This window comes from Furipterus horrens, unplaced genomic scaffold (genome assembly GCF_987537825.1).
Source record: "Furipterus horrens unplaced genomic scaffold, mFurHor1.1.pri manual_scaffold_4, whole genome shotgun sequence".
NCBI lineage: Eukaryota > Metazoa > Chordata > Mammalia > Chiroptera > Furipteridae > Furipterus > Furipterus horrens.
This window is the reverse complement of record NW_028327174.1, coordinates 124,212,518-124,238,973: the sequence shown is the minus strand read 5'-3', so window position 1 is coordinate 124,238,973 and position 26,456 is coordinate 124,212,518. Positions and strand designations below refer to the sequence as shown.

At 39.6% G+C, this 26,456-nt stretch overlaps 1 protein-coding gene and 1 pseudogene across 2 annotated transcripts in view; one reads left to right on the top strand and one right to left on the bottom strand.

Annotated features, from left to right (window-relative positions):
• Nucleotides 1-26,456, top strand: part of CDC14B (cell division cycle 14B) — a 99,511-nt gene that overhangs the window by 12,722 nt on the left and 60,333 nt on the right. The window contains exons 1-2 of one of the 2 annotated variants that reach the window (XM_090274040.1): nucleotides 24,214-24,606; nucleotides 25,920-26,010. In XM_090274040.1, coding sequence (XP_090130166.1) covers nucleotides 24,558-24,606; nucleotides 25,920-26,010 — 140 coding nt within the window. In that variant the 5' untranslated portion in view covers nucleotides 24,214-24,557. Of the gene's footprint in view, nucleotides 1-24,213; nucleotides 24,607-25,919; nucleotides 26,011-26,456 lie in introns of those variants that run through there. The other variant, XM_090274039.1, reaches the window with a different exon arrangement.
• LOC150012804 (cytochrome c oxidase subunit FA4 pseudogene) lies at nucleotides 6,921-7,263 on the bottom strand (annotated as a pseudogene).

The following is a 26,456-nucleotide window of genomic DNA, read 5'->3' as shown; positions in this document are numbered from 1 at the left end:
AACCCCCTTGGATACCAATCTCCATGGATGCTCAATTCCCCTGTATAAGATGCCATAGGTCAGTACATCTGGTGGGCCCTGCATCCAGGAACTCCCAGCCACAGATTGAAAAAACTATAGCTAGTTATTGAAAAAAAAAAAAAAAAACTCTTGTAAATGTGCCCACGCAGTGCAAACCCATGCTGTTTAAGGGTCAACTGTACTTTCTTTGGGAGATGATACTAGGAAGCTCTCAAAGAGGAGCTGGGAAATGAGAGGGTCAGGAAAAGCAGGCTAAAGATGGCTCATTGAAGCAAGTTACTGCTGTGGTAACTGGAGTTAACCCCACAGGGTACATCAGGGAGCCAGCAGAGAACAAATGAGGATCGAGGGGACTGGGGTATTTACATACCAGTAAAGGGTGAATGATTATTCTGAAGTGCTGGGGGGGTGGCCAAAATGGATTTTGTAGGCCAGAGAAAGCCGTGAAAGATATGTTGGTGCGATTGGAAAGTGTGCCAAAAAGAGGAGGGCTAGGCCGGGAGCTCTTACAGTGCCTTCTGCAGTCAATTACAGTATTGATTTGTTCCTGTGTGCTCTTAGTGCTCTTATTGTAAGTTTTCATCTAGTTAGCCCTCAACATTATCCCAAGTTGAGTGTGTCATTGTCTCTCTGTCATGTCCTGGTGGGACACTTGATAGCAAATGTTGAGAAAAGGGAGAAAAGGAATGCAGGTGACAGGGTAAGTTTGCTAGAACCAGTCAGGCCCTTGCAAGGAATTGTGTAAGGAAACTAGGTAAAGATCATTGTGCAATTAAGGATGTTTGGAAATTCTTTGATTTTTATGAAAAGCTTTATAAGCATCACTGTAGCTTGGAGATTTGATTAAACAATTGAGTGATTAGCATCTAGAAGAAGTAGGGGCAGAGACAATCCTGACTTCAGTGAATGTGAAGTGACTGGAACAGCTGAGCCATAGCCAGTGTAGAATGCCAGGACTGGATTGCCATGGAGACTTTGCTGATTCTGTGCAAGTTCCATTTCCAGGAACTCCTCATCCCCAGCTAAATGGAGTTTGTGTCTGCGTGTGAAGTTAGCCACCTTATGTCATTTATTTCTAATAAGGCCATATAACAAGTATTAGGTACTCTGGGGGACATTTCAAGATAAATATATTTACTAAATGGCTCAAGAGTTTATAATCTGTGTGCCATATGTGTGTATGAAGTGTCACAGATACAAAGTTAGGAAATCACAGTTCACAGTATGTGGTGTAAGTTTTGTTTTCTTACTTTTTGGATGCTTTCCTCATCTTACCAAAGCCTTGCAGTTCCTTTTCATTTTTCTTTGGGAATAATTTAGTCTACTATTCTTAGTGGAGGGGGAAAATGTCATACTGCTGCTCTTGTAAGAGTTGGAATTTAACAGTGCTGAAGCTTTCACATGGGATCAAGATGCAGTAATAAAAGCCTTGACTTTGAAAGCATTAGAAATATTTTTTCTTCATTTTCCTAAATATCAGTGGGCAGCTTTTAGAACTTAATTGAAAAATAGTGCTGGTGATCTTTCCAATCTTTTAATCACGTTCCATGTTTCTGAGGTGCATTCATGGTTCTGGGATCCCCATACTTTCATTGTTGGTCCACGCAAGCCCCTTTATCAGGCTTTCTATGTTATTGAAATATGCCCCACCAAACAACACTCTGTATGTGTGTACAGATGAGACATATGTATGTTTGTATCCTCAAGCAAATTACAACGCATTATTCCCACTGTTTTGGTACCTTGCTTTTTTTTCACTGTTCTTACATTGTTTGCGTGACACAGAATTGGAACAAAGGGAGCTGGAGGATCCTAATGGATGAGGCTTTGTAGCTGCTTTACATTGAGATATGATGATAATAGCTTTTTGGGTAGTCAATATCTGTTGGATGCTAAGGCTCATGCTGAGACCTGTGTTTCACCTTCACCCCCAAATGAAGCTTCTCAGATACAGGTGCTCATTATTTAAACACACACATATACGTAAAAAGAAAAAAGATCAGTTATTCTACTACCAAGGATGTTTTCTCTATCAGTCTGTTTAGACTTGTTTATAACAGCCCCAACTCCTCCTCACCCCCTCTTCTGTCTCAGCAACTTAAAAACAAAGACTTAATTCTTGTTTCTGTTTCACATCCACTGTGGGCAGCAGGGGGTTCTGTCTATTGCTTGGGGACCTAGGCTGATAGCACCCTGTGCCAGAGGAAAAAGGGTCCTGTGGAATGTCTTCTATCAACAATTAAATAGTCATTTACACTCATAGCACATTGGCCAGAATTAATCACAGGGTCCTGCCCAACCACAGAAGGACTGAAATGTGCTTGTTTGTTAGGGAGTCAGAAATATTTGGGTAAACAGCTTTTTTAAAAAAAATATTTTATTTATTTATTTTTAGAGAGGGGGAAGGAAGGAGAAAGAGAGGGAGAGAAACACCGATGTGTGGTTGCCTCTCGCATGCCCACAACCCACGCATGTGCCCTGACAGGGAATCGAACCTGGAACCCTTTGTTTCGTAGGCTGGTACTCAATCCATTGAGCCACACCAGCCAGGGCTGGTGAGCAGCTTTAATGACTATGGTAGACTTCTGGATTGCTCACTGCATATTTATATACGTACATAGATACCTCTATGCTGTTTTTACATTCACAAGATAAATACTATAAATACAATTATCATTGCTTTTTTCCACCTCATGCTACAGTGGAATCTTTCCTTGTCATAAGTATGTGTTCAAATACACAGCAATGGGCAAAAGTAGGTTAATAGTTGTATGGAAAATAATACAATAATTACTAAATAATAGTAAAAGAATAAACTATTGCGTTTCACATACTCACAACTGTAAAGCTACTTTTGCCCCACCCTTTATATCTCAGTGGATGCATATTATTCCATTGTACCTTTTTATAATTTTTTAACTTGATACTTTGGATAAGTAAATATATTCACATGGTCCTGAGACGAGTGTAAGGTAAACAGTCTTCTGCCGGCCCTTCCATGCCCGTAACTATCTAGTTCTTCCCACCCTGCTATTACTCACAGGTTTTAGTTTTTTGTGTTTGCCTCGAGTATTTAAAAATTCATTTGCATAAAACATTCTTTTAAGTTATTATTTTAACCAACTTTTATTTTGGAATAATTTAAGATTTACAGAAAAGGTACAAAGATCATACAGAGCACTCCTGTATACCCCTTAGCCATTTTCCCTGATGTTCTCTTACTTACATTACTGTAGTACATTTGTTAAAACTAAGAAGCCAACTTCGATGTGAACTATTAACTAAATTCCAGACTTTATTTGGATTTCTCCATGAATACCTTTTTTTTCACGTACCAGGATACTTCATTACATTTAATAGATTCTTTTTGAACTAAAAGATAGTGTATTCTACACATGGTTCTGCACCTTGCTGTTCTCAGATGATACCATATTTCATTGATTCTAAAATATGATAGAATACAGGCTGAGGCAAAAGTAGGTTTACAGTTGTTCATATGGAAAATAATACAATAATTAATAAATAATAGTGCAAGAATAAGCCTTGTGTTTTGCGAACTCAAACTGTAAACCTACTTTTGCCTCTCCCTGTATAGTAACTACAAAGAAGGGAAACATGCTGCCAATTATAACTGTAAGTCAGAAATTTTAAGATACAGCATAACTTCAGAGACATTCAAATATGAAAACTTCACATGTTAAATTGATGGAATATAATATATCTTGAAGATCTTTCCATTTTATTTTACAAGAGTTTTTCATTCTTTGGTCACTGCATAGAATTTCACTTCATAATGTACATGGCAGCTTTAATCAAGCCCTTATTGATACTCATTTGGATTGTTTTCAGTCTTTAGCTATAAAAAATAATGCTGTATCGAATACCTGTTACATATGCCATTTCATATGTCCAGATATGTAACAGGCATGGCTTTCAAAAGTGAATTGCTGAGTTAGAGGTATATATATTTATAATTTTGATAGATGTTATACCCATTTACAATCTCACTAGCAATGTATGAGAGGACTATAACTTCACCAACACAGGGGGGTTACCAAACTTTTGGGTTTTTGCCAGTCTGGCCAGTGGAAGATTATAGTCTCAATGTCATTTTCATTTATATTTCTCTTAAGAGCAAAGATTGAGTTTCCGAAAACCTTTTATACAAGTCTTTTGACCATTTTTCTATTTGGCTACTGGGTGCTTCCAATTTATATGCATTAGGTTCTTTAAATGTTAGGGAAATTATTATCTGTTAGGATTTACAAATGTTTTCTATTTGTCATTGCCTTGATTTTCTTACAGTCGTGGTGGTTATGTGTATTTTTCATGCAAAGTTTATACCTGAGCCTGCTAATTTTTGCACTTTTGGCATCTGGATTTTAGGTCATAGTTGGACTCAACAGAAGTTATTAAGGAATTCTCAAGTGTTTTCTTCCATTTCTCCTTGTCCTGGCCTTTATACTGTTGTTCTTGGGCATTTTACTTATATGTATATTTTAAACCCCACAATACACTGTTGTTAACAATAATCTTTCCATGTAGATACTATTTTTAGTGTCCTTAATACCTTTGTATAGATCCAAATTTCTAACTGGTATCATTTCCTTCTTCCTAAATGATTTTTCTTTTCACTTTTCATACAGTGCAGGTCTGCTAGTGATGAATTCTTTTCACCTTTGAATGTCCAAAAATGTCTTCATTATGCCTTTGTTTTTGAAAGATTTTTGCTTAGTATAGAATTCGAGTTTGGCACTTTTCTTTTTTATTTCAAGATATTGTTAATAATGTCTTATCATTTTCATTGGTTCCAGTAAGAAATCTGATATGCTTATCTCCGCTTCTGTATGTAGTATGGACTTTTTCCTCTGGCTGATTTTCAGATTTCCTTTTTATCACTGGTTTTCAGCAATTTGATTATGATGCAGTTTTCCTCATGTTTCTTGTGCTTAGGATTCATTGAACTTGGATCTGTGGGCTTATAGTGTTCATCAGTTTAGAAATTTTCAACAATTATTCTGTCTGCCCCCTTCTGTAATATATAATTACTTCTTTGTATTAGGCCATTTTATGCTATCCCACAGTTCACAGATGCTCTTTTCAATTTTTAGATTTTTTTTTCTTTCTCTTGCTCTGTTTCATTTGGAGAGGTTCACTGCTATACCTTCAAGTTCACTAATCTTTTATTTTATTTTCTTATCTGTCATTAATCCCATCAATGTACTTTTCATCTCATAGATTGTAGTTTCATCTTCAGAAAAGCTTGATTTGGGCCTTTTAAAATTTGTATTTCTACTTTTGAAACTCAATTTTAAAAGTAATGACCCTATTGAGATATAATTTATATACCATAGGACCTACCTATTTAAAGTGTACATTTCATTGTTGGTTTTTTGGAGTAATAGTATACTTTATATTAAATATTTAAATTTTAAATATTTTAAAAATAGTATGGGGGGGTACATAGTCTATTTACAGGGTTGTATAACTATCACCATAATCTAATTTTAGAACATTTTTATTATCCCAGAAAGAAGCCTTGTACCTAATAGCAGTCCCTCCCATTCCCTTTAACTTCTCCTCCATCCCAGCTCTAGGAAAGCACTAATCTTCTGTCACTATGTATTTCCTATTTTGGACATTTCATCAAAGTTGGATTATGTATTAATGATCTTTTGCAACTGGTTTATTTCACTCAGCATGTTTGTGAGGCTCATGTTGTAGCATGTATCAGTACTTCATTCCTTTTTATGACTGAATAAAACACCATTGTATGACTGTATTACATTTTGTTTATGTTCATTAGTTGATGGACATTTGGGTTGTTTCCACTTTTAGGCTATTATGAATAGTGCTGCTATGGACACATATACACAAGTTTTTGTGTGGATATATATTTTCATCTACTTACTGAAATTTGAATACAGTTATAATAACTTTTCATGTCTTTCTCTGCTAATTCTAACTTGTGCATAGGTTCTAGGTCTATTTTGATTGGTTGGTTATTCTCTTAATTATGGGTCCTGCTTTTCTGCTTCCTTGAATGTCTGGCAATCTAATTGGACGCTGAATTTTACCTTAGTGGATGCTGGATATTTTTGTATTTTTATAAATCTTCTTGAGCTTTGTTCAGGAATGCAGTTAACTTACTTGGGAACAGTTTCAAACTTTCCAGTCTTGCTTTTATGGTTTGTTAGGTGGGCCTGGGTCAGTGCTCAGTCTATTATTGAGGCAAGAGTAATCCAGAGCCCTGGGACTTGAGTTTTTATATAATGGCCCAGGAGGATACTTACTTTCCCAAAGCCTTGTGTGAATGCCTAACGCTGTTTGCTCTAATCCTTTCAGATGAGTCTTTCCTGGGCTTCTATTAATTTCCTCACATGCATGTTCTGTACTCTGTTAAATATTTGGGACTTTTTGCAAATCTGGGGTTCTCTCTTTGCAGCTTCCTGCCATGTCCTATGAACTCTTGCTGCCTTGGTTTCCCTGGACTCAGTTCCAGCTCTTCAACTCAGAGTCTGCTAGGTTATCTGGTCCCTGATACTCTCTATCTTGGTTATCTGTGTTTTCTTGTGTCTTTTATAGTTCTATTTTCTTACATTTAAATATTTTCTTTATTTGAAATTTATTCTGTTGTAAGATCATGGAGCCACTTTTATTTGTTTTTTCAGATGGCTACCTAATACCATTTATTTACTCAACATCTTTATCATCTTTATTGTGTATTACATTCTTGTATGTGTCTGGGTCTATTTCATAACTCCTGTTCTATTGTATATATGTCTATTAGGTGCCAGGAACATTCTGATTTGTAATAGAGGTCTTTTTTTCCCCCCCAAGTTTCAAGCATTTATTAATCAGTGTAAACCCTAACAAATAGACAAACATGATTTCATGCATTAGAAGGGGAAATATTTCCTGGTTATGTGGAAAATTGTGCGCATGGCTTCTGGAAGACCTTCATTCTAAGCAGCTTTATAGTGAAACATTTCATTTAGAAGTCTGGACCTTCTTTCTTCAGTTTGCTGTAATCTACATTCACTGGGTAGAACTTGTATTGCTCATTGGGACCCAGCTTGTTGTAGGGTTCTGGGTTATTCTTTCCGTCCCAACAGACATCTGGATTGAACAATGCCAGGCGCGTGACATACAGCATGCCCCAGTACCTCCGGCTCCAATAAATACAAAGAGGGGGATCAAGCTGGGATGCTTCTTGGCCTGACTGAGGACCTGACACAACATGGTCACAGCAGAGACTCCAGAAGCGGAGAAAAATAAAACTGCACTGCCCGCAGCAGGTAGTGCGCCGAGGATTAACGGACGTCCTGTAATAGAGGTCTTTTAATACAGTTTAATATCTGGTAGTGCTAACTCCTTTTTTAGACTTCCTTTTTTAGAAATAGATAAGTTTATCACTTACAGGTCCTGGAGGAGGGACACGAACCTCAAGGGACCCACAACAGGTCAAGTTAGGGTGCTGGCAGAGGAAGTTTATTTACTTATTTATTTTTAAATTTAGTATTTTGTGTTGTTTAGTTTCAGGTGTAGAGCAGAGAGAGAGCCATTTAGACCTTAAAAAAAAAAAAGTTGGCCCTGACCGGTATGGCTCAGTTGGTCGAGTGTCGTCATTCTGCAAAGCCAGAGGCCGCCAGTTTGATTCCTGGTCAGGGCACATGGCTTGGTTGCGGGCCTGGTCCTTGGTCCAAGTGCATTCAAGGGGTAGCCGATTGATATTTCCCACTCATATCGATATTTCTCTCCCTCTTTCTTCCTCCCTTCCTCTCTCTCTAAAATAAATTTTTAAAAAATACAGCACTGTAGTAATCAAAACAGTATGGTATGGGCATAAAGACAGACATAGATGGATGGAACATAATAGAGCCCCAAAGTAAGCCCGTATGTATATAGTCAAATGATCTTTGACAGAGGTGCTGAGGGTTACACAATAGAGAGAGTCTCTTCAACTCATGCTGTTGGGAAAACTGTGTATCCACATGCAGGAGAATGAAGTTGGACTCCTATCTTACATCATACACAAAATTAACTTGAAGTAGATTAAAGACCTAAATGTAAGACTTGAAACTACAAAACTCCTAGGGAAAAAAAAAAAAGCTTCATGACATTGGGTTTGGCAATGATTTATTGGATTTGGCACCCAAAGCACAGGCAAAAAAAGCAAAAATAGACAAATGGGAATATATCAGACTTAAAGATATCTGTGCATCAAAGTACACAATTCAGAGTGAAAAGGCAAACTACAGAATGGGGAAAGTATTTGTGAATGATATGTTACATGAATTAATATAAGGGTTAAATATCCAAATGCAGTAGTCCCTCTCTATATTGCGGTTCACTTATCACGGCCTCACTGTATCGCGGGATTTTAAAAAATATTATATTTAATTATCGCAGATTTTTCGCTATATCGCAGGATTTTGTGGTACTGTATACATATGTTGTTAAAGTTATGTAGGTTTAAGAGTGTAGAATATGTTTAAGAACATGAGTAGTGTTTATAAAAGTGTGGAAAAGGTTAATAAGGGAGTGGGAAAGGTTTATAAGTGTGTGGGAAGCGTTTATAAAGCCTTAAAATAGATATAAATACTAAAATAAATGTAGGGTTCCTACTTCACAGATTTTCACCTACCGTGGGGAGTGGGGGGGTGGTCTAGAATGTAATACCTCCTATAAGTGAGAGGATACTGTATAGAGAACTACAATTCAACAACAAAAACAATCCAATTAAAACATGGGCAAAGCACATTTCTCCAAAGATGATATACAAATGCGCAACAATCTGTATTAGAAAAAGCCCCCCACGCCCCGTCTTCCCTCCTGTGTGTCTACTTTATTGTCACACAGAATACCTCATTTTTGACACTTCTGGTCACCAAATGTGTGAGTGTTTTCCCACACCAAGAAATTATGTGACACCAGCTGAGTGTCTTTGGGGAATACTTCCAGGGTTGACAGACTAAAGAGAGAGGCTGACAACTCCAGCATTACGTCGAGAGGTTATTAAGGGGACTTACATACCAGGTGATATCACACCAGGCACCAAGGGGTTGTCTGGGACAGGGCAGCATGGATTAGGGGTTTTGGGTCATGTCATGCCCCAGATGAGGGGAAAACACCTTACAGATGCTCAGAGGAGGACAAGGACCTGTTCTAGGAACCAGCACACCTGGGGCACAGGGCAAGGGTAGACAGCCTCTGAGGGGTGTGGGTAACAGTCTCTCTTTTGGCCCAGATCTAGCTGGGTCCGGCATGAGTGACCTGCAGCGGGCAGGCAGTGTCAGTCAGCAGTCACATCATGGAACAGTCTCTCCTCTGCGGTCCTACAATTTAACTCATTTTAAAAATATATATTTTATTGATTTTGCTATTAGAGTTGTCCCAGTTTACCTCCCTTTGCTCCCTCCACCCAGTAACGGGGTTACCTCCAGCAATCCCCCCCTTAGTTCATGTCCATGGGTCATGCATATGAGTACTTTGGCTACTCCACTTCCCATACTGTTCTTAACTTCCCGCTGTCTATTCTGAAGCTACCATTTTTTACTTCTTAATCCCTGCACCTTTTCCCCCATTCTTCACCTTTCCCCTCCCAATTGATAACCCTCAAATGATCTCCATACCTATGATTCTGTTCCTGTTCTGGTTATTTGTTTATAGTTTGTTTTTGTTTTTATTTTTTAGATTCTGTTAATAGTTGTGAGTTTGTTGTCATTTTAATGTTCATAGTTTTGATCTTCTCCTTCTAAAGTCCCTTTAACATTTCATATAATAATGGCTTGGTGATGATGAATTCCTTTAGCTTTACCTTGTCTGGGAAGCACTTTATCTGCCCTTCCATTCTGAATGATAGCTTTGCTGGATAGAGTAGTCTTGGTTGTAGATCCTTGCTTTTCATCACATTGAATACTTCTTGCCAGTCCTTTCTTACCTGCAAAGTTTCTTTTGAGAAATCAGCTGATAGTTTTATAGGCACCCCTTTCTTTGTAGGTAACTCTCTGCTTTTCTCTTGCTGCTTTTAAGATTCTCCCTTTATCTTGAACCTTTGGCATTTTAATGATGATGTGTCTTGGTGTGATCCTCTTTGGGTCTAGCTTGTTTGGGACTCTCTGTGCTTCCTGGACTTGTGTGTCTATTTCCTTCACCAAATTAGGGAAGTTTTCCTCATTATCTTTTCATATTAGTTTTCACTTTCTTGCTCTTCTTCTTCTGGCACCCCTATGGTTTGGATGTTGGCACGTTTAAAGTTGTCCCAGAGTTTCCTAAGCCTGTCCTCATTTTTTTGAGTTCTTGTTTTTTCATTCTGTACTGGTTCACTGTTTATTTCTTCCTAATGTTCCATATCATTGATTTGAACCCTGGCTTCCTTCCCTTCACTATTGGTTTCATGTGGGTTTTCCTTCGTTTCACTTAGTATAGCTTTCACTTCTTCCCTTATGTATTTGCCATACTCAAGCATGTCTGTCGAGTCTGTGAGCATCATTATCACCAGTGTTTTGAACTCTTCATAAGTTAGGTTGGCTGTTTCCTCTTTGCTTAATTCCCCCACTGGAACCTTTATCTTCTCCCTCTTTTGGGCCATACTTCTATGTCTCAACTTGACAGCTTCCTGTGTTTGCCTTGGTGTCTTAGAGCTGTCACACCTGTCATGCTGTAAGGGGAGGAGCATTAGGTGTGCAGTGCAGGGCAACCTATTTCACCACATTGTGGCGCTATATGTAGGGGAGGGGTCTGAGAGGGAACAATGCCTCTTGCTCGGCACTCGCCCCTTTTCCAGGCACTTCTCCCACTTCCTGTATGGGACTGGCGCCCTTCTAACTGTTGCCCTGGTTGTGCTTCCCAGGGCAGGTGGGTCTGCAGACCTTCTAGGGCCATGGGGGTCCTCTAAACAAATGGATTCTGCTGAGAGACTGGCAGTTTCTTTTGCCTCCCCAGCCCCCACTTATTTTCACAGTCAGAAGTAATGAGGCTTTATTTTCTCCAGCACTGGAACCGTGAGGTGCACAGTCTGGTCTGGGGCTGGGATCGCTCCTCAGGTGTCCCTCTCAACTTTTATAACATGTGACCGTGCTTTCTGCCATTCAGCCACAGCCACTGCCTTGCCACTATCACAGTGCATCGTCTCCACCCCAGCTCCGGCCCTCCTACCTGTCTGGATGAGTATTATTTCTTTATATCTTTATTTGTTGGACTTCCATACATTCGACTTTCTGGTAGTTCTGGTTGTTTTTAGTTTTGAGGTAGCTCTATTCCTTCTTATGGTTGTAGAGGGAGGCAAAGCAGGTCAACCTTCGCCTCCATCTTGGCTGGAAGTCTGGGCCATATTTCTCTGTTTCCTCATTTTGGCAGCCTCCCTCTCTTTGTTTCTGCATTAGGTAGAGCTGCTTCAACTTCCTGCCTTAGTAGTGTGGCCTATTGTAGAAAAGTGCACCTGTAAGTTGTATGGATGGAGCCTTAGGTAATTGCTAGAACAGGCAGCGTGTGTCACTGCTCCAAGGCTTCTGTGTAGCGGAGGGCTGGGAGAGGGTACAATGCCACTGCCTGACCTCTGGAGTTCTACCTGGGAGGAAGCCACCTCCCAGCACTCTTCCCAATGCCAGCCACCTTAATCTCTCCCTGTATGCCATTGGTGCTCTTCCAGCTGTTACCCAATGCTGAATCCCAGAGGGAGTGTGTCTGTGCAATTCCCAAGTCTTTTGCATTGCAGGCCCTATTAGAGGAGTCTCCTGAAAATCCTGCAGTTTTTTCTGCCACCCAAATCCTCACTGGTTTTTGCTGCCAGAAGTTATGGGGACTTATTTTCCTGGCACTGGAACCTGAACTGGGGCTGGGTTCCCTCGCTCCCAAGGTATTTTTCCCAATTTTTATCCACCACATGTGGATGTGGGACTGCTCATTCCGCCTCTCTGCGTGTCTCCGTGTCTCCACTCCTGCAACTCACCTGGATAATGTGGCTTCTTCTAATCCTTGGTTCTTGGACTTCCATACAGCTTGATTTTCTGATGTTTCTGTGTGATATCTGTTTTGTAGTCTAGTTGTGCAAGAAGGCAAGGCGTGTTTCCTTACGCCTCCATCTTGACCGGAAGTCTAACTTCTTTTTTTAATTTTATTTTGTATTGGTTTTAGTTGTACAGTTTAATGGTTAGACAGTCATATACTTTACATAGTATTTCTCTCACTATTTCCAGTACTCAACTGTTACAATACACAGTTATTGCTTGACTTGATTTGACACTGCCTGGAGGTAGCATCAGATCCCACAGGTTAATGGCTCTGTCCCATAAGACCACCATCCCCTCCTGTGCTTCGGACCTGTTAGCTGTAAGTCAGAGGTCCCCATAACTCCTCTTTCTGGTTTAATTTATTTGCTAGAATGGCTCACAGAACTTAGGAAAACTGTTTACTTACATTTACCAGTTTATTAAAAGTATATGAATAGGATACAGATGGTTATTCAGATGGAAGGGATGAGAAGGTCAAAGTATATGGGATGGGCCATGGAGCTTTCATGCACTCTTTTTTCATGCACCCCGCTTTCCCAGCACCTCCATGTGTTCACCAATTTGGAAGCTCCCATATTATCAGGATTTATGGAGCCTTCCTCACAGAGGCACAGTCAATTTCAGCTCCATTTCCATTCTCTCTCCTCTAGAGAATTTGGGTGGGGCTGAAAATTCCAGCTTGTAGTATGGCTTGGTCTTTCTGGTGACAGTTCCTACCCAGGAGCCTACCCAGTCACCTCATTAGAACAAAAGATGCTCCTATTACCCAGGAAAGTCCAAGGAATTTAGTATCCTGTGTCAGGAGCTGGGGTCAAAGACCTAAAATTAGAACAAAAGTTACTCCAACTGTTCTTATCACTTAGGGTTTTAGGAGCTCTGGGGCAGAGACCAATATATGTATTTTTTTATTATTCCACATAAGCATATGAAAAATATTCGGCATCAATAATTACTAGGGAAGTGCAGATCACAACCATGATAAGATATCACCTCACACCTGGCAGGATGACCACTACCCCTCTTACAAAGCCCATATAACAAGTGTTGGCAAGAATGTGGAAAAATTGGAACCCTTGTGCCCTGCTGAAGGGAATATAAAATGGTGCTGCTACTATGGAAAACAGCATGGAGATTTCTTTAAAAATTAAAACTAGAGCTACCATATGATCCAGCAATCCCACTTCTGGGTATATATGTCCAAAAAATTGAAAACAGAATCTCAAAGAGAGCATTGCAAACCCATGCTCACCGCAGCATTTTCCACAGTAGCCAAGAGCTGGAAGCAACCTGAATGTCCATTAAGAGATGATTGTATAAGGAACATGTGGTATAAACATACACAGGACTGTTACTTCAGCCTTAAAGAAAAATGGTAATTCTCTCACATTCTACAACATGAATGAACCTTGAGGACATTATGCTTAGTGAAATAACTCAATCATAAAAAGACAAATACTGTATGATTCCACCTGTAAGGTATCTAAAGTAGTCAAACTCTTCGAACCAGAATGTAAGTGGTGGTTGCCATTCTGGAGCGAGGAGGACAAGGGGGTTGCTGTTCACTGGGTATAGAGTTTCAGTTTTTCAAGATGAAAAAGTTTGAGAGAGGCGTTGCATAACATGAGCGTGTAGTTAACACAGGTAGTGTACACTTAAAAATGGTTATGATGGTAAATTGTTACGCTGTCTTTGATCACAAAAAATACCTTATAGTTTTAGAAAACTCAGTTTCACATCTATTTCTATTTGCATACTAATCTTAATATTGCTATCTGTGTAGGTGTTCCTTCCTGGAATATATTAGGCTCCTGGAGATCAAGAATCCAGATTTCAGAGAATGTTTTGCTGTATCCTAAGCAAATAAGTGCATCTGACAAATGTTGTAAAGGTTACTTCCAGGAGTGGAACAGATTATTTGAAATTGGAGTTATTTAGGATGTGTAGTTAAGCACAGAGTGCTTGCACATATTGATTTAACTTAAACAAAAATAAAATAAAATAAAATAAACTTCACCAGGAGTAATTTTTAACAGAATTTTTAGTACTTTGTGACTTTTTTTTTTCAATAGAAAGATTATACTTTCTGCTTTCAGGCGTGTTTTTCAATTGTAACTATTCAGATAACTGTAAAATATAAAGCTGCTCCATAGTCACAAGCTAAGTATTGCTTTGTTATAAAAAAATCAAATTTCAAATTTAAAAGACGACTAACTTAAAATTACGTTAAACCTAGCCAAGAGCCTTTTTCTCCTCAAAGTACTGTATAAGCAAATTTTTCTTAAAATCCTTGGACTTACAGTTTCATGTAGGGCTGCTGCAGGGAGCTAAATATTACTGCTGTGAAAATCTGTCTTGTTAAAAAAATGACCTGTAAGTAAAGATAGTGTGTGCCACTGCTGACTAAGGCTTTCTGGCTCTGGTGATAGAGGGCTCTCAGTGAACATCCCAACAAAGTTGTGCTACTTCCTGCTTTCTTCTGGATCACCCAGAGTGTTTCTTCTTGGGTATCTCGGCCCCCAAACCCCCCAGCCCCCCAAGGAAGCAAAGCTTTGGAGGGAATTGATCCTGGAAATGCTCAAATAAAGCAAATCGTTACACCATACGGGTTGTAGTGTTTCCCCCGCCCCCCATCTTTCCTTTTGAAAAATGAAATATTGAATCTTGAAGGCTATATCATATAAAACAAGCAGTTTTGGAAGTTACTTATCTGAGCCATTTAATTATTTTTTTTCTTTTTAAAAAATATTTTATTTTATATGTTTTTAGAGAGAGGAGGAAGGAGAAAGAGAGGGAGAGAAACATGAGTGTATAAGAGAACCAACCAGTGGCCTCTCTCACGCCCTCACCCAGAGGGACCTGGCTTGTAACCCAGGCATGTTTGGGATTGAACTGGCAACCTTTTGGTCTGCAGACCAGCGCTCAGTACATGAGCCCTACCAGCCAGGGCTCATTTAATTATTTTTTCATAGGCTTTCCTTGAAGCCACACTGTGATATAATAATGAGAATTTGGGGCTTTTTTTGTTTTAATGCTGTAGGGCAATTACTGGTATATACGCTCCTATATGTGAATTGATTCAGGATACATTGATTTTATTAGTTCAAAGCTTTGTTTTACCCGGTTGTCACAGCTGAGTGACCCTGCGCAAGGTACGTAATCTTCCTTGGCACTGGCTCTCTCATCTGTAAAATGAGGGCAATGAAACCTGTACCATAAGAATAAGTGAAAAATAACTGAGATAATATGTGTAAAGTGACTAGACTAGGATGTACTCGGGAAATGAAAATTTCCTTTTCCTCTAGCCTCGTTTGCCCTTCCTCCATTTATTTGTTCATTTGCTTATTAAGCAGACAACTACCGAGCGCCTGTTGGGTCCTAGGCACTGTACTAGGCAAGGTGTGTTTCTGACTACAGGTGTTCTCATTCTCTTCAAGAAGCTGAAAAAATCAGAGTTGGATGTTAGGATCAAGACTCTTGGAACCAAAGACTCTAAAAGCAGAAGGAAAGCCACAGCTCCCTTGCTTTTGTTTTTCTGACAGTTGCAGGCCTTTTGTTTCTTGTCAGAGGTTCTAAATTAGAAACCGATGGACTGACTTCCTCTCTGCTGTTCATTATAGTAACCACTAACCATGTTAGCAGATAATGAACATTTCCATCATCACAGAAAGTTCTGCGCAGTGGTGTTCTAGCTAGTGTGAGAGTTGGATCATTAGTAGATTACTATTTTTTAAGATAATGAGGAGAGGTGTGAGAAGAGCTCCAGATTATTCTGCTACATTTATGGGAGTTGAAGCAATTCTTAGTTGGAGGTATATGACATGGTATTATTAACAGTCAGTTTTCTCCTTGTTCTCAATCCAGAGTACTTTTTAAATAACGTGTTTGATAGACTATAAAGAATGGCAGATGAAATTTCCATTCAATGATAAATCCTATTTTTGTGAAATTTCCTTTGTGAAAATTTTAGGGCGTTAGGGAACTGTCTTTTATTTTTTTAGTGTTTTATAGGCTGAGAAAGGGTAAAAATATTATTCTAGTAATCTGAAAGAATCTTTATTTGCTACACTATCTTTTCTGGAGCTCTTTCATTTTTTAAAGTTGCAGTAATTTACTATTCACAATCTAATACTGCACTTAATTAGGTCAAGATAATTCTTAATTATATTCTATACAAAAATATTTGTTAATTCTGTCGTCTCTCTACAGATCTATACAAAATATTTTATATTCTGTAGTATTTTCATGGATCTAAAATTTGGGGGGGCCACCTCAAACCTTCCTCCCTCATCCCTTTAAAAAAGTAAAGTATAGATTGTATACAGTAAAATGCACAAGTTTATGTGTACAATTTGAATTTTTACAAGTGTATACTGTTCTCTCTGGGCCCCTTTCCCTCTTACCCTAAACAATCAGTTATTTCTATCAGTATACATTCATTTTGCCTGTTTTTGAACTCTGTATTGAGAATCACATGGTATGAACTCTTTTGTGTCTGTCTTGCTCAGCATAGTGTTTTAGAAATGCATCCATTTTGTTTTGTGTATCAACACCTTATTGTTTTGTTTTTGCTGAGGAGTGTTGCATTGTATATATGAATGTCGTACAACCTGTTTATCCATTTTGCTGTTGATGGAAATTTGTGTTATTTCCAGTTTCTGGCATTGCAAAGCTGCTACAAATACTCATATACCAGTCCTTTTGTAAACATGGGTTTTACTTTCTCTTGGATATACATACATTACTAGAAGTTGGATGGCCGGGTCATAGGAAGAGGTGTATGTAACTTTGTAAGAAACTGCTAAACTTTTCCAAAGTCTTAATACCATTTTACATTCCCATTAGCAATGTTGGAAAGTTCTAATTGCTTTACTTCTTCTCCAACAATTGGTGTTATTCTTATTTTGCCATCTAGTGGTTGTCAGGTGGTATTTCATTCTGGTTTTAATTCGCATTTTCCTGATTTAAATCCCTTTTTCATGGGTTTATAGGCCATTCCTGTAATTTCTTCATAAAGTGTCTTCAAATCTTTTGCCCTGGTTAACATTAAAAAACTTAATATGTACCCTTAGTCCTCTCTTTTAAAAACGTTTTATTCTATTTTTTCCATAACCTTTTATCCCCCTTATACCTTCTTCTACCTTCACCCACTTGCCTGTTCACCCCCACAATCACCATACTGATGTCCATGTCCATGAACTCTTTTTTTTTTTTCTGATCCCTGCACCCCTAACCCTCCCACCCAGAGCTGTCAGCCTGCTCTCTATCTATGCATCTGTCTCTGTTTTCCTTGTTGGTTCAGTTTGTTCATTAGATTCCATATTATGAGTGAAATCATATGGTATCTGTCTTTCTCTGGCTGGCTTATTTCACTCAACATAATGTTCTCCAGGCCTGTCCATGCCGTCGCAAAGGGTAAAATTTTCCTTTTTATGATTGAGTAGTATTCCATTGTGTAAATGTCCCATAGTTATTTCATTCACTCATCCATTGATGGACACTTGGGCTGTTTCCAATCTTGACTATTGTAAATAACGCTGCAATGAACATAGGGGTCCTTATATTCTTCTGAGTTAGTGTTTCAGGATTCTTCGGATAAATTCCCAGAAGTGGAATCAATAGGTTGGTCATAAGGCAGTTTCATTTTTAATTTTTTGACATAACTCCATATTGCTTTCCGCTGTGGCTTCACCAGTCTGAATTCCCACTAACAGTGCAAAAGGGTTCTCCTTTCTCCACATTCTCACCAGCACATACTCTTTGTTGATTTATTTATGATAGCCATTCTCACAGGTATGAGGTGATACATCTCGTTGTGGTTTTAATTTGCATCTCTCTGATGATTAGTGACATTGAGGCCATCTGTATGTCCTCTTTGGAGAAGTGTCTATTCAGGTCCTCCGCCCATTTTTTAATTGAATTGTTTGTTATTTTGGTGTTGAGCTTTATAAGTTCTTTATAAATTTTGGATATTAACCCCTTTTCAGATATATCAACAAATATGTTCTCCCATTCTGTGAGTTGTCTTTATTTTGCTGATGATTTCCTTTACAAAACCTTTTTAGTTTGATGTAGCCCATTTGTTTATATTTTCTTTTGTTTCCCTTGCTTGAAGAAATTATCTGATAAAATATTGTTACTAGCAATGTTTGAGATTTTACTGCTTATGTTTTCTTCTAGGATTTTTATGGTTTCGAGTCTTAACATTTAAGTCTTTAATCCATTTTGAATTTATTCTTGTGTGTGGCATGGGAAGATGGTCTAGTTTCATTTTTCTGCATCTGTCTAATTTTCCCAACACCATTTATTGAATAAACTCTTAGCCCATTGTATGTGTTGCTTTTTCTGTCAAATATTAATTGACTATAAAGGCCTTGACTTGTTTCTGGGCTCTCTATTCTGTTTCATTGATATACTAAAAAGTCCAGCCATTGTTAATATAATGAGAATGGTTTACACCACATTGATGTAACCTGGCAGCCAAGGAGAGTGGACTGGAATGCGTATTCATGAACAATGATGACTTCATTGTACTAGTCAGTGGGGGTGGTAGATGCTGTGAGTGTGAGTATATGTACTCTGTGGCTGTCGCATTCAAAATGAGCAAGTAGAACAATGAATCTGCATCAAATTTTGCATTAAGCTTGAATATTCCTCCACGGAAACTATTCAGATGATTCAGAAAGCTTTTGGGGATGATGCAATGAGTGCAGCGCAAATAAAAATATGGCACAAATGCTTCAAAGATGGTCCAGGATCTTTTGAAAGTGATTCACATTCTGGAAGGCCTGCAACAAGCCGAACACCTCAGAATGTTGAACATATACAGGCTGCAGTCAACAAAGATCGGGGACTGACATTGAGAGAACTAGAAGTTGATCTGGGGATTCCAAAAACTTTGTTTGAGATTTTAATGCAGGATCTTGGCATGAAATGTGTCATGGCAAAATTTGTTGCACAGTTTCTGGCACCAGAGCAGAAGGAACATGGTGCTGTAGTTGCTTATGACTGATTTAAACTGCTACCAATGAACCAGATTTCCTCAAGGTCATAACTTTGAAGGGGACTGAGGCATCATTGTCCCATGTATAATGTTTCTTGTATCTTCTTCAATAAATCTTTCATAGTCCATGGCTGGATAGTTTCTGGACAGACATTGTATGTGCTTGTTTTTATGCCAGCACTATGCTGTTTTGATTACCATGGCATTACAGTATAGTTTGATATTAGGTAGCGTGATTCTTCCAACTTCGTTCTTTCTCAAGATCGCTGTTGTTGTTTGGGGCCTTTTGTGGTTCCATATAAGTTTTTGAAATATTTGTTCTAGTTCTGTGAAATACGTCATTGGTATCTTGATAGGAATTGCGTTGAATCTATAGATTACTTTGGGTAGTATGAACATTTTTTAAAGATTTTGTTTATTTTTAGAGAAAGGGGAAGGGAGGGAGTAAGAGACGGAGAGAAACATCAATGTATGAGAAATGCATGGATCAGTTGCCTCTCACACACCCCCATCTGGGGACCAGGCTCGCAAACCAAGCATATGCCCTGACTGGGAATTGAACCACAACCTTTCAGTTCCCATACCAGCACTCGATCCACTGAGTCACACCAGGCAGGGCAGTCTGAACATTTTTAATGATGTTAATTCTTCCTATTTATGAATGCAGTATGTGCTTCTACTGATTTGTATCTTCTTCAGTTTCTTTCTTCAGTAATCCTCTCTTCTCTATACCATTTTCTTAAAAACTGCAGCCAAACTGGCATGACAATTTTAAAAAGGCTCCCTAACAGGTTCCGCTATAGAAAAAAAATACTTACTGACATGACTAGTGGCCTAGAATAGTGATAAGTCCTAAACATTTTTAGGAGGGCTGTGAAATACCATTGGAGGTAAAGAATGAGTTTTGTGGGACTTACGGCCAAGACAGAGGCGTAGACAGGCACGCTGCATCCCCCTTCCACAACTAAGAAGGAATACAACTACCTCAAAACTAGAAACAACCAGAAGTTCCAGAAAATCAAACTGCATGGAAGTCCAGCAAACAAAGATATAAAGAAGAAATACTCATCCAGACAGGAGCGACAGCTCTACCTGGGACGCAGAGGCAAACAAATGACACGGAGCCTGTCAGAATGAGGAGACAGAGAAGTATGGCCCAAAAGGGGAAATGGATCAAGGTTCCAGTGGGAGGACTAAGCGATGAGGAGATAGCCAACCTAACAGATGCAGAATTCCAAACACTGGTGATGAAGATGCTCACAGGCTTGACAGATATGCTTGAGTATTGCTCATAATAGAAGTGAAGGCTATGCTAAGTAAAATGATGGAAAATCCACACAAAACCAATGGTGAAGGGAAGGAAACCAGGGTTCAAATCAATGATTTGGAACATAAGGAAGAAAAAAACAGTCATCCAGTGCAGAATGAGGAAGCGAGAATTGAAAAAAATGAGGAAAACTTCCCAAATTTTGCTAAGGAGATGGACATACAGGTCTGGGAAGCACGGAGGGTCCCGGGCGAGCTGGACCCAGAGGGGACCACACAAGGACGCATCATGATTGAGATGCCAAAGGTGAAAGATAGAGAGGCCTGGGGGCAGTAAGAGAGAGGCGGAGAGTTGCCTACAGGGGGGTGCCTATAGGACTATCAGCTGATTTCTCAGAGGGCACTTTGCTGGCAGAAAGGGACTGGCAAGCAGTATTCAATGTGATGAAAGGCAACCTGCAACCAGGATTACTCTATCCAGCAAGGCTATCATTTGGAATGGAAGGCAGATGAAGTGCTTTCCAGACAACAAGGTAAAGCTAAAGGAGTTCATTGTCACCAAGCCATTATTATACGAAATGTCAAAGGGCCTTACTTAAGAAAAAGAAAATCAAAACTATGAACACTAAAATGACAACAAACTCACAACTATCATCAACTGAATTTGAAAAATAGAAACAAAATCCAACTAAGCAAACCAGAATAGGAACAGAATCATAGGTATGGGGATCATTTGGAGGGTTATCAGCTGGGAGGGGGAGGGGGGAGATATGGGGAAATGATTGATGCAGGGACTAAGAAGCATAACTGGTTGGTACAAAATGGGGGAAGTTAAGAACAGTATAGGAAAGGGTGAAGCCAAAGAACTTACATGCATGACCCATGGACATGAACTAAGGGGGGTGGGATTGCTGGAGGGAAGCGGGGTACTGGGCAAAGGGGAGCAAAGGGGAAAAAAATTGGAACTACTGTAACAACATAATCAGTAAGTTATACTTACAGAATGAGTGTTGTGAATAAAAATTTGCTTCTGATAAGGCAGTTATATATATTAAACATACTCATTAAGTTGTCTTAATTCACTGCCAAGATATTTGAAATGAGACAGATCGTTTATTTATCCTTCCTTCCCTTTGAAATGCTTATTTTGGTAGATAAATTAGAATTTATTAAAGTTCTTGGCTTTGGATCCTAGGAAAATACCTGTCTGCAGAAGTTGACTGCTTTACTACTGTGTGACTTCTCTTTCTGGCTCAAGTGTCTGACTGCCATGACAATGATCCAAATGTTTTAGGACACGTTAATGATGCCAGATCTTGACTCTGTCACAGTGACAGAAACTGCCCTCAGCCAGTTTGATCTTGCATGGCTCTTAGGACTTCTTGATAGATAACAGTAGCTGCAGGAAAACTCCAGGTAGATGGGGTCTATCCTTTCCTCCACAACCTTGCTACCAGGTTATATATAATGAAAGGTAGCCTCAGATAAAACATTTTTCCATACAACAGTCATTTATTAAATATTCTTAGTGAGCAGGCACAAAATATAATAATCTGTCCTATAAGCTTAGCTTCTTCAGTTTTAAGCATTCTAACCATTCCTTTTATGAAACGTTCTGCAGGGGCGCAAAAAATAATTTTCTAACCACCTTTCTAAGTTCTGTCTGGTCTGGTAAGCAAAGTAACATGAGACAAATTAACAGGAGAAAAATGTCTAGAACTTATTTCAGATGCACTTGCGGGGCTGCCATAAGAATATGAGACCCAAGGAGGCATTAGACAGTTGAAGTTTACATGCCGTTCTGGACAGAGGAGAGAGAGGCAAGGGTCTGGGATTTCAAAGGGGAAACAGGCAGTTTTCAGGTAGAGCAAACGTGTGAGAAACAAATTCCTCGTGGTGCACCCAGAAACAATGGTACTCTGAGGGAAGGCCGACAAACAGGCTTTTGCCAGCTTTCTGCCACATTTAATTTATTATGATGCTAAGGTCATGCTCCCTTTCTTTAAGCAGATTTTTCTCTCTGAATTTCTTAAAGGGGGTGTGTGTAAAAGGCTTTTTTCTAAGTCTTGTTTCTTAACAACGAGCTTAAAAATCAATATAACAAAAGGTTTGTTCTGAGGTGTCAAAGTGTGTTGCTTTGAATTGCCATGAATGGAGGTTGTCGCAGCCTATACGAGGAGGGACCCCAAAATGACCCAGAATTTATTTATAAAAAGTATAAAAATTGTGTATTCTTACCTGTTTAAACTTCAGTCACTTTCAAAGTACTCTCCATTTCTTCTCACTACTCAAAAGTTTTTGAACTCGTCGATTTTGATGCCTTCTAGTGCTTCTGACATTTTCTGTTTCACCTCTTCCACATCAGCAAAACGTTTCCCTTTGAGGACTTTTTTCATCTGGGGAAACGAGCAACAAAAAGTCACTTTGGGCAAGATCAGGTGAATTGCGGGGTGGGGGTGGGGCGCAGAGGCATAGGGGTAATGCTGTTTTGGGTCAAAAACTGCTGAACAGGGGTAGGTGTGCTCGTAAATCACCCATCATGAAAAGGGCAAACACATTCAGAGTCTTCAAAAAAAATTCACTGAAGCCAAATGCAGCTTCTCACAACAAGCCAGCTAGTACACTCATACCGATGGGTTCCTAGAACACTCACCTGCAGGAGAAGCCTGTGCTACAAGGGGCCCACCCTCCAGAAGATAATTCTGGGAATTTTTTTACCCCCCCCCATATTCCTACCCACAGGCAATGTTAGTTCCCCCACAACCTCAGCAACACAACGCCTTTTCAAACTCCTTTGGTTTTTACCAGTCTGAAGGAAAACTAGGACCTTGTAGTTTAAATTGGCATTTTGTTATTTCTTTAAGAACATAAAATTGGAGGTGGGCATCTTTGTGAGATGAATTTCAAATATTTTTCAGTTTATCTCATTGTTTATATGTCTATTGCCACAGACTTTTAAAAATAGGTGTCAATTTAGTGGTCGATTATCTTATGACTTTTATATTTTCGTTTAGAAAGGCCTTCTCCAGCTGGGCACAAAAAGGAATTCCTGGTTTTGTTTTATACATTAAAGGCCTTTTATTTGTCTGGAATTTTAGAATAAAGTTAGGGCGGTTTACTTTTGAGGTAAAAACGTGTATGTAATGTATAATCTATACATGGTACTAGGATTACAAATACAGTGTGATTCTCGGGAAAGTTGTTGCTTGTCAGTTTTAAGGTAGGGTCATTGCAAAATTTTTCACGAATTACTGAAGTAACATTTTTCTGTAGGAAACTTGGAAAAGTAAAGACGAAATGAAAACCACCCCGATCCCAGCACCGTATTATTTATAACAAAATTGGGACTAAACTCATACTGTATTTTTTTTTCATTTGAGACTGAACAGGAACATGGGTTTAGAAAATAGTTTAAATTGTTCCTTAGCACGGTGTCATAATTTTTGTTTTTAACCATAATTAAGGCCTTTAAAGGAGTGAATGACCACAGTAGTTGGCTTATTAAATTTTGAACTATTTTGAAGACGTCCATTGTAAATAAGACGCCAGCACTCCCAAGGAACCTGACACTCGGGAAGTCTGGACCGAAGAGCGGACGCGCAACTCACATGCATCGGGGGTCTCCCAGCTGGGTGCCGGGGAGGAGCAAGGAGGGGGCGGTGCTTTTCAGGGACTGCGCCTCCCCGCCTGACTCGACTGCAGCGCCCCCTTGTGGCGGCGGCCAGGGCGACGGAGGGAGGTGCCCGGAGTTCGGTGTGGCGCGGTCAGGTTCTCCGCTTAGCTAGCCCTTCTTTCCCGAGAAGCGCTTTACTGGCTCTTGGAGCTGCTTTCAGTAGCCAGCTCCCGCGCTCTGCTGCGTAGCCCAACTGTGAGCAGCGCAGAGTTTGGGCGCTGCTGCAGGGCGTGGCGCCGCAGAGGATTGCCTGGCGTCCCGGCGCCGTCCCCATGTCCCCGAGGCGGGGCGAAGCTCAGCTAGGGCCCCGGTGCCAGGGGGGCGGTGGCTTTCGCACCCCAATCCCTCGCCGCTCCTTTTGGGGCCGTCTGAGAAGTTTTGAACTTCCGGGGTTTACTTGCCGGGGTATGTGACGGAGTGGGTGTTGGAGGGGCGAGGCTGTTTCCACTGCCTGGGCGCGGCCCTTTAAACTTTCTGTTTTTTAAACTTCGGGGGTGTGGTCGAGGCTCCTCTCTTCAGCGGCTGGTTGTTCCCTACCCATCTGGTTGTTCCCTCCGCCCCGCCTTCCAGATGCTTTGGAGTCATGAACAGGGAGGGCACAGGGATCCGTCTTGTGGCCGAGGTGGTCAAAGGTGAGTGCGGTGGGTTCTGGACGCTCCCAGGGACACCTGTATTTAGATGGCCTTGGGCGGTGCCCAGAGTTCCAGGAGGCCCCGATCTCTGGCCAGGAGGTGCCTTTAACCTTTGGGGCCAGAGGCAGTGCTGTCTCATGGGCGTGGGTGGCCTCCGAGGCTCCTAGTCCCCATGTGTGCTCTTGCTTTGCGGCGAATGTGAACAGACCTGTGCATTGGGGATCCCCTGCCTGGTAGGTGAGTTACGTCTCTCCACCCAAGGGAGCTAAATCTGTGGTCACTGTGCACGGGGATCAAGGGTCATTTGCGATTGAAGAAAGAGTAAGCCCGTCATCCTTTTTAGTGTTTGTGGTTGCGAGACATTTTATTTGAGGAGTTTACAAGGAAATAAATACAGCAGTTGCATGAGTTGAATTGCTGACAGTTGTTTAAATTACCATTTGGGCAAGGATGACGGCTGGCATACTTTGTTTCTTACTATTTTGAGGGCTGGACTTGATTCTGCCACAATTTTGGAGTGTAAGTCTTCTACTAGCATTACTAGTATTCCTGCTGCTAGGTATTGCAAGTGATTTTGCTTCGCAGAGGATTTTTAGGCAACTTTTTCAGAGGGTGGGGGAGGAAGTTGGAGCCTCTGAATATTATTAGTACTGGTTATCTTTCTTGCTAAACCCCACAGCAGTCGAACTGGATTTATACAACACAAGTTCATCTCACACTCATCATGCAGAAACCTCATTGCTTCTGTTGTGATGGTAATTTGCCTAATTGTAACCTGAAAAAATAGTAGTTCCTAAGAACAGTTGTGTAAACATGATTCATTTTGTTGTTTGTGTTCTGTGGCCTTAAATGTTAATTTTGAAGCAGTTTGGAATGCATTCTTTATCAATATAAAATATTTTCTTATTGAATGACTGTTTAGGATGTTTTGAAAGCACTCTGGTACATAGCCAAAGTCATCTAGGTTGATGGACTAGCCATCAAGTGCATGCTGCCATTTGCTCAGATATCTTAAGTCCAGGGGAACTAAGCTTTTGTGATGAGAGGTTCCTTCAGAAATCAAGCCATATTGCTCCATGAAAAGTCACTCGTCATTATTGAAACACATTGATTAAAGGCAATTTCTCTTTTAAAAAATTGGCTTATTTATTATCATTCATCAAAATAGAACATTTTGAAAGTCTTGGCACCCTTACCATCAGAAACCTGCATGGAAAAAATAAAAATTGGACTTCATCTGAAAAGAGTTGTATCATAACATATGAAATTTTTAAAAATGTGAAGAAAGGAACATTGCAATTTTTCCATTTCAGATCGCCTTTGTTTTGCCATTCTCTACAGCAGACCAAAGAGTTCATCAAGTGTACATTATTTCAGCATAGATAATGAACTTGAATATGAGAAGTAAGTATTGCTTTTTAAAAGATTGTTAGTATCTTTTTTTTGTTTGTTTTGAAGAATCTAAAGGTATGTTTTTAAATAGTGTAATCTTGGAAAATTACAAACCTGTTGACTGATGATTGCAGGATGTTTTGTTTAACCCTTAGTAATAAATTAGATCCTTGGGGAAAAATAAAAATGAAAGAATCTTCCTAAATTTAACAATTTGAAATAGCCATAATTTACAGTACAATGAGATATAAACTAATATACTGAGATGTGTTTTTACCAGTGGAGAAATACATGTGGAAAAATAGCCTTTTTATTCAGAAGGTATTCTCATATGTTATTGAGGTAAGATTTAGTCGTTAAACCACTTTTCATATTTTTTTAATAGGCATTATTTACTGGAATATCTCTTCTAGTAGTTAAGGCAGTACCTTTAAGTTGTGTGACTGATAACAATTTGG